Raw genomic sequence first — 9,385 nt, forward strand, 5'->3', positions numbered from 1 at the left:
ATGATTAACATAGGAGCATCCAACAGTTGTCCAATACTTCTGAGCTTAGTTTTAGAGGATGTACTTTATTCTACTCCTTCCTAAGAATTTTGTTTCCATTTATTCTTCCCATCCATATGTCTTTTTTTTTTTTTTTACTTCTTTAAGGACCCTTAGGAAAACAAGAAATATAAGGATTGTACTGATGTAAATGGAAAAGAAGCATCAGAACAAAATGAAATGCTTCATCCCTGCATTGACCAAGCTTGATCTGGGAGAGGAGTTGAGAAATTGGACGTTTCCTACTTTGTATTATGTTACATTTATTTACCGATTGGTTTCATTGAATTGTTCCCCCCCCCCTACTTTTTATTTTATAGTATTTGTTAAATTCCTTTAACTATAAGTGCATGCAGAGGTATATTTATAAATTAAAGTTTAAAAAATAAATAAATTTAAATCAAAATAAAGTAGTATAATATAGAATTTATGGATGGATGTACCTCCTTTTGAGAGGAAAAAAAAAACCTCCATACATTTCCTCCCCTTCCTTTCCTTTGGTTTTGTCTTAAGAGTGGTATTAATGTGTATAAGAATGGGTTGAAATTTGTTTGTGAATAAATATGACATTAAAAAAAATCAACCTAAAATAATTTTTAATCAAAAGAAGGAAAGCAATCATATTATAGAATTTATAAATACCTGTATACCTTTTGGGGAAACAAATATCTTCCCCCAGGTAAAACAGTTCTTAGGGGAAATTTTATATCTCTGGATAGTGCTATGACTTAAATAGAGAAAGAGGAGAGCATACAACTAAAAAGATAGAAATAGAACAAATTTAGAACCTCAATTAAATGCCAAATAACAACGTGGGACAGCTGCTGAGCACAGCCAAGACTCTAACCCAGTGAACCTCTGCTGGGCCAGCACGGGAGCAAGGATGGAGAGAAGTTGGGCTAGAATGGGAGGGAGTAGGAGGATATCGGACAAAGTCAGTCTTGCAGGTGTCTCTGAGGAGAGGTCTGTGGAGTGATGGGAAATGCCCTAGTCTAGGGCTGAGAAGTTTCTTTTCACTTCTATAACAAATTCTAGATTGGGAATCATGTTGGGATTTTGTGTGTTTTTTGGTTGTTGTTTGTTTGCTTTGTTTTGTTTTGAAGTCAGTCAGGGTTATTATTATTATTATTATTTTGCCCAGGGATTTGCCCAGGGACACACAGCTAAAAAATGACAGAGATCACGTTTCAACTCAGGTCCTCCTGACTCCAGGGCTGGTACTTTATCCACATTGTGACATTTGGACCCTCCATCCCCCACTAGGTGCTTTCTAAAGAATGCTGGGGCTATCTGTCTGCATGGGAGTTCATGTCTCCAAATTCCCAGATCATCCCTGTGAAGTAAATGAAGAGGAGAGGGGTTTTCCTTACTTTCCAAGAAAGCTTGGTTTCTTATGCTGACATTTTAATGAATGAGTACATTAATGAACAAAACAATCCTGATTAGGCACTTATTATGGACCAAACCCTGTGCTAAGAGCTGGAGACACTAGGGGAGCTGTAAGATGGTTCCTGTTCCCTCGGAGCTCACAGAGGAATAGGGGGAGATAAAATCACATACTGGAGATTTCCGCTGGAGGTTGGATTTTAAACCACCATATATTCCTCTGGGTACAACAACAAAATGAGGGTAATTCCTCTTCATTAATATAATTTCTTCTAATCAAACCAGGTGGATTTCTGACATGAGCTATTTGCATTGCCCAGGGATTTTAGTAGCAGGAACTTTCTTCAATAGCTGCGGGATGCTGCAAAAATAAATAAATAACTACAGCAGTATTTATAGTAACATTAAGAAATGACTCCCCCTTATTGTACCAATTCCAGGGATTACAAAGTCTTTCTTTATGAACAGACAGTCACAGTAATCACTGAAAACACAGGGAAAATGTGATAAAAACCTGGAGTGATGGGCAGGTGCTTTAGGTTAGAATGGAGGGTGACCCCCTTGAGTCACTGACCATATATAGGAACCTCTTCCAGGCTGGTCCCATCCAGCTCCTGAGCTTTCTTGGCAGCTCTGAGGCTAATGGAGACAAGGTAGGATCTACCCCACTGGGATATCCCCATCCCACAGTACCAGAAGGGGACTGCTGCAGTGCTACAGCTCAGGGTTCTGGGCTAGCCAGGAGGGAGATCACTGGTCCTGCCTCTGAGCAGCAGCCTCCCTCCCTGGGCTGTTTTGCATGGCTCACTCCCAGCCCAGGAAGCTCCTGCTGAGAGCAGCTATAAAAAGGCAGCTGGGGAAGAAGGTGCTGGGCAGCTCAGACTCAGGCACATGGAGATGGGGTCCCAGGCTCAGATTCTCTTTCTCCTGTTGTTCTGGATCCCAGGTGAGTGAGGAAGAGCTGAGACAGGCCTGTCTTTTGTCCCTTTGACAGTACAGGGAGGGTCAGAGAGCAAATGTGTCTCTGCACTGGTGATCATGGGACAGGACTGAAGGTTTAATTCACCACAGTGTCAGAGACATGTCTCTTTTTGTGAATACGCCCCGGCGCTGTTCTCACTGTTTCTCTTGTGTTTATGATTCCAGATGCCCGAGGGGCCGTTGTGCTGACCCAGTCTCCAGCCTCCCTGGCTGCGTCTCCAGGAGAGAGAGTCACCATGTCCTGCAGGGCCAGTCAGGGTATTAGCAACAACCTGAACTGGTACCAACAGGAACCAGGCCAGGCCCCCAGGCTCCTCATCTATGGTGCTTCTTACCTGGCATCCGGGGTCCCTGCCCGGTTCAGTGGCAGTGGGTATGGGACAGATTTCTCCCTCACAATCAGCAACATGGAGGCTGAGGACGCTGCAGTCTATTATTGTCAGCAGTATGATAACTATCCTCCCACAGTGATACAGCCCCGAACAAAAACCTGCCCAGCAGCTGCTGAGGGAGCATCAGGGCCCTGGGGGCTTCTCCTTCCCCTCAGCTGGGCTGGGGGCAGTGAGTCTGGGCTGCCTCGGGGGAGGTATTTAAGTCCCAGAGGAAGATGCTGGGGCTGTAAGGAGTTCAGCCAAGAATCATGGAGTGACACGATCTAAATGATTGGATGACACCCAAGGATGGGGTCCTCTGACCCAGACCTTTCCTAATCCTCAGTGTTGTTTCAGTCTTTGTTTGAAGACATCCCGTGCAGCAGGACTGGCTATTGAGGGAATGACGTAGTGCAGAGAATAGAACCATGGGGGAAGGAGGAAGTGAGTTCAAATCCAGCTCAAGTATTTCCTAGTTGTGTGATGCTGGGCAAGCCGTTTAACCTTTGTCTCTGTTTCCAGGGTTGTTGAGAAGATCAAGTGAGCTAAAGATTATAAAGTGCTTAGCAGTGTGTAGGGCCCGAAGTAAGCTTCTAGGAATGTTGGCTGCTATTATTATTCCTACCGCCAGTAAAACCCTCCTACATAGTTCTCACTGCCAGGGAGTCTGGTCTTAGCTTAAGTCTCAACTCACCCTCTGGGCACTTTCCCCTTTGCTCACATTTCTGGGCTTTGATACCAGACAAGTCCCACCCTCATCCTTGTCACATCCCCTTGAATGCTTGCAGGCAGGTACTACAAGCCCCATGTTGCTCCTTCCCCAAGCTCAGCCTCCCTGACTCCTTCAGACAACCTTCCTGCCTCTGGGCCTCTGGCCCTTTCCCCATCCTGGCTGCCTCCCTCTGCCTGGGCACAGCCTCTCTCAGGCCATTCTCCCACGGGGCAGACAGGAGGGAAAGCAGGATTCCAGGGAGCTCTGACCAGGGCAAGCCTAGAACAGCCTGGGACCCCCTGACAGAGAAGGGATGGGCACAAGGAACAGAGACCTATATGTCAGACACGGCTCCTCTGTGGATTCAGTTTCATAGACTCTACTTATTTGTGGTTTCACTGAAACAAAACACCAGGAGAGCGTCACAGTCTGTCACTCACTCCAGTCTGGGCCTTCCAGCTCAGCCATGCCCGCCCATGCTGTGAGACCCCTTTTGTCACCTCCTTCCTAAGTGCACCGGGAGGGCTCCACCCAAACCAAAGGGGCCCTTCTCCATTTTTTCTGGACATCATCAGAAGAGCAAGGAGCACAGGATGATCCAATAATTACTCTGTTGCCTTGCCACCTGCCGTATTTGTGAGCTCACATTTTGGGTAACATACTTTATTCTCCCCCTTCTTAAGAATTCTTTTGTTTCCATTTATTTTTCTCTGCCATGTGCCTCTTCTTTGACTTCTCTGACAGCCCTAAACAGGCTCATCTCTCAGGGTTGATAGCCTTGCTGAAGATTAAGAAAACTGCCAAGGCTACAAATTACGGGGAGTTGACATTAGCTCCAGGAAAAGAGGGGAGCTGTTTGTTGCCCAACCCCTGACATTCTTAGTGTTTTTATGGGCTGTGCTGTATACAGTAATTATCAGATTTAATTTTAACATAACAATAGCTCCAAATAACTTACTTAATAATTTTAGATTTTTCCTAATAACCAAATAGTTTTAGTTTTAGTTTCTACTTAATTTTCTAATATCAGTGAAAATTCCTAATTCCCTAAATTACGTTCACAAAATAATGTAAAACAGTATTAGCAAGGCTTAATAAACTTTCCATCTTCTTTTATTTGACAAATCTATTCTGCTCCAAACTGTTGAGCTGGGAAGTTCTCAGGGAGGATTTCCATTCCCTTAAACAATTTCCCTTTTTGTTTTAGGGAGAAAACAAGACAATTATTACTTTTTTTTTAAATTGAGATAGAACAGATTTTATTTTTTTATTAAAGCTTTTTATTTCCAAAACATATGCATGGGTAATTTTTCAATACTGACCCTTGCAAAACCCTTAGTTCCAAATTTCCCCCCCTTTCTCCCACCCCCTCCCCTAGATGGCAAGTGGTCCAATAAATTTTTTTAATAACTTTTTATTGATAGAACCCATGCCAGGGTAATTTTTTACAGGATTATCCCTTGCATTCACTTCTGTTCCGATTTTTCCCCTCCCTCCCTCCACCCCTCCCCCAGATGGCAAGCAGTCCTTTACATGTTGAATAGGTTACAATTGAATAGATACAATATATGTGTGCAGAACCGAACAGTTCTCTTGTTGCACAGGGAGAATTGAATTCAGAAGGTATAAATAACCCGGGAAGAAAAACAAAAATGCAAGCAGTTTATATTCATTTCCCAGTGTTCTTTTTTTGGGTGTAGCTACTTCTGTCCATCCTTGATCAATTGAAACTGAATTAGCTCTCTTTAACCAAGAGAACCACTTCCATCAGAACACATCCTCAAACAGTATCATTGTTGAGGTATATAATGATCTCCTGGTTCTGCTCATTTCACTTAGCATCAGTTCATATAAGTCTCGCCAGTCCTCTCTGTATTCATCCTGCTGGTCATTCCTTACAGAACAATAATATTCCATTACATTCATATACCACAATTTACCCAACCATTCTCCAATTGATGGGCATCCATTCATTTTCCAGCTTCTAGCCACTACAAACAGGGCTGCCACAAACATTTTGGCACATACAGGTTCCTTTCCCTTCTTTAGTATCTCTTTGGGGTATAAGCCCAGTAGAAACACTGCTGGATCAAAGAGTATGCACAGTTTGATAACTTTTTGAGCATAGTTCCAAATTGCTCTCCAGAATGGCTGGATGTGTTCACAATTTCACCAACAATGTATCAGTGTCCCTGTTTTCCATATCCCCTCCAACATTCCACATTATCTTTCCCTGTCACTCTAGCCAATCTGATAGGTGTGTAGTGGTATCTCAGAGTTGTCTTAATTTGCATTTCTCTGATTAATAATGATTTGGAGCATATTTTCATATGTCTATAAATAGTTTCAATTTCTTCATCTGACAATTGTCTGTTCATATCCTTTGACCATTTATCAATTGGAGAATGGTTTGATTTCTTATAAATTAGAGTCAATTCTCTATATATTTTGGAAATTAGACCTTTATCAGAACCTTTGATTGTAAAAATGTTTTCCCAGTTTGCGGTCCAATAAATGTTAAATATGTTAAAATATATGTTAATTACAATATATGTATACATATCTATATAGTTATCCTGCTGTACAAGAAAAATCAGATCAAGAAGGAAGAAAAAACTGAGAAAGAAAACAAAATGCAAGCAAACAACAATAGAGAGAGTGAGAATGCTATGTTATGGTCCCAGTTCCCACAGTCTTTTCTCCGGGTATAAATGTTTCTCTTCATCAGAAGATCATTGGAATTGATTTGAATCATCTCATTGCTGAAGAGGGCCACGTCCATCAGAATTGATCATCTTATCGTCTTCTTGTTCCCGTATATAATGAAATGGCTCTGCTCATTTCACTTAGCATTAGTTCATATAAGTTTGGTGGGTGGAGGCAGGGGAGTGGAAAAGGAAGGGGAAGGAGAGACTGCTTGCATGGCCATTGCGATGGCCTTTCAGCTCAGATTCCCCTCTATTAGCTGGCTTCCTGTCACAGCTGCCCATATTGCTATCGCAATCCTTATTCATCTCTTCACTTCAATAAAGATTGAAGATTTTTCCCTTAACCTGAATTCCTGATTCTGGCTGAGTTTAAATACGCGGTCATTACAGATTTGGCCCCTAGATTTAGGGAAAACATATTTCAAAGGGTTTAGCTAAGAGATGATTAGAATACCATGGACTAAACTTCTATAGAGGATGTGATCCTAGGAGGCTTGGGAGATGTTCAGGATGAAATCCTGAAGACACAAGGGGAAAAAGTTGAATGAGAAAAAAGACCAGTATTTCTCTTAAAACACCAATGTGAATGAACACAGAATTGATAAAGAATATAGATTAAACATTTTTTAATCAAATTATATTTTTTCAAAAAACAAAAAGTGATTTTCTTTCCTCTCACATTCTTATCATAGGAAAAATAAAGGAAAACAAAACTCTTGAAACAGGTCAAAAAGTTTCTCACATTGTTCATGTCTAAAACTTAGTCTCATTTTTTGACCTGAGTCTTCTTGATCTCTTTGAATCATAGTTACTAGTTTTTTTTTTTTTTTTTTTATCAAAATTCTTATAGTTTTAATGTATAGTAAAAAGTTTCACTTCAACTTCCTGGAAGTACCCTTGCAGCAAATACTGACATTTAATGGACTATACCCTTGTAAGGATGGGAGAGTAACAAAGATGATATGTGTTGGAAGCCGAAGGCCCCCGCCCAGATGCCTTTCTCATGACCCCAGCCCAGGTGCCTTCCCCCCCCCCACCCCTTGCTGCAACAGAATCGCACAGGTGGTCAAACAATTCTGAGAACTGCAACCAGGCAAAACGGTCTTGAGAATCAATCTTGAGCTGTCACCACACTATGTTCCTGCTCACTGGACCAGCTATAGCCCATGTTCTTTTCCCAGACCCTACCCTACTTCTCTTTCCCATGCTTTTGCTATATAAGTTGTATCCTGAGAGCAATAAACTGAGACCCTGGCAACAATCAGCTTGGTCTCCCTCCTCTTTCTCGCCCATTTCTCTTTCAGGCTGGATCCTCCTCGACCCCCCACAAATAACTAAAGTCCCGCCGGTCGGGACAGATATGGGGTACAGAGTGCTAGACTTCTCATAGTCTTATCCTCTCCAAGTTAAACATTCACATGCAAAAAAGTGGTGTCACCAAAATAAGATTATTATCACAAGATTAAATGTCATCCGATTCAAGCAGGGCTTCTCTAGTGAGAATAGTCTGTTGCTAATTGGGAAAGAAAGTAAAGTCAACACATTGTTGACAATAGTGTAGCAGAATTGGAATGGACAATTTTCAGAGATTTTGTGTACAGCACCACATTTATTCCTCTGAGCCAGAACTCTCCCAAACTCAAGATCAATTTGACATAAATGATGGATAGATGCAGAATTTGTTAAAGAAGAAACAAGCATTCCATCGTATTTACCAGTAGAATAGGTCATATGTCTCTACAAAAGAGTACAAAAATACTCTTTTGTAGAGAGTATTTACCTTTATCAAAATTAAAGTGCAAGCAAAGCTTATTCATGGCTCAGTAAGAAGGCAGATGAAATTCAGTTTTACACTGACAGTAATAAATCAAAGAGCCTTTGTGGAACCCTGAAAACTACTTACAGCCAAAGCTCTACAATGCCTCTCAATTACTCATTACTCTTGGAGCCATCTGGGCCTAATGACAAGATATAGATCAAAATGAATGAAATGGCTCTGAATGCAGTGAGAGAACTTGACTTTTTAAGCTAAGGTCTTTAGCAGATTTCAGTATGACTGGAACAGTGCTCAATCAATTATTAAGTCTAGGTAAGAAATGAGACAGAGAGTGACCTCTTTTACCTAGGCAAAAAGAAAAGGTTTCAAAGCTCCCAAGTTAAGGAGAAAATATTGGAAGCAACATGAAAAAAAAATAAATATCATGTAGGTACAATAAATATTTCACAAGACTTAGCAGCTATTACCTTGAAGGACCATAGGTCTTGGAACACTGTATGCCATAGAGCAAAATAACAGGAGTTATGACCAAGAGTAACTTACCTAGCAAGGTAACATATAATTGTGAATGGAAAAAATAAGTTAACATTTAATGAACTGAAAAAGTTTTAGGGTTTTGTAGCCAAAATCCCAGAACTTAAGAGGAAAGTTGATATATCACTTTCAAGAAATTTTAAGATAAACATTAAAGACTAAATATAAGAGACTCAATAAGGTTAAACAGTTTACCTCATATATATGAAAATATTTGCAGTACTCTAATGAATGCCATTATTATTTAGGTAGCTTGAAAGTAAGGCTAGGATTGAGCTAAGGATGATGGGGTGATTCTTAAAGAAATACACCTGTATAGCAAGAGATAATAGAAGTCATAAACAATAAGAAGTAATTATCTCATAAAATGAGGCCTATCTAAAACTAGTAAGGAGGAGAGCAGGTAGTGAACTACCTGTATGCATATTATATGTATATGCTGGGGGTGTACACATAATATACAAACACAAATTGTGTATTCACATATATACACATACATATCTGTGTATATATGCATATATGTGTGTGTGTAATCTTCTACATTCAGGAAGAAACAAAAGGCCACAGGATGCAGTCAGGGGAATAAGGGAGAGACTTTTAGAGCAGTGATCAGGTTAAGGAATAGGAGGACAAGGTAGTAGCAAGTAAAACAGAGGAGTGAGGAGAGATAGGAGAAGAGTATTAAGAAAAAACAGGAAAGAGAAAAATATACAAGTAATTGTAACTTAGAATATGAATGGGAAATTTTACCATAATATGGAAATGGACAGCAGATTCAAAATTTGAATTTCACAATGTTGTTTCCAGGAATAGTATAAAATTATTTTAAAATAATTAATAATTTTAAATTATTTTACTGATTTACAATAATAATAAT

General features: G+C 40.4%; 1 gene segment (V, D, J or C); it reads left to right on the top strand.

Moving 5' to 3' along the window:
• The first annotated feature begins 2,309 nt into the window (after nt 1–2,309).
• Nucleotides 2,310–3,321, top strand: LOC127546364 (immunoglobulin kappa variable 3-15-like). The segment is given in 3 exon segments: nt 2,310–2,371; nt 2,572–2,992; nt 3,300–3,321. Coding segments are annotated over 3 exon segments (498 nt in total).
• The last annotated feature ends 6,064 nt before the right edge of the window (nt 3,322–9,385 follow it).

This window comes from Antechinus flavipes, chromosome 2 (genome assembly GCF_016432865.1).
Source record: "Antechinus flavipes isolate AdamAnt ecotype Samford, QLD, Australia chromosome 2, AdamAnt_v2, whole genome shotgun sequence".
Taxonomy (NCBI): Eukaryota; Metazoa; Chordata; class Mammalia; order Dasyuromorphia; family Dasyuridae; genus Antechinus; species Antechinus flavipes.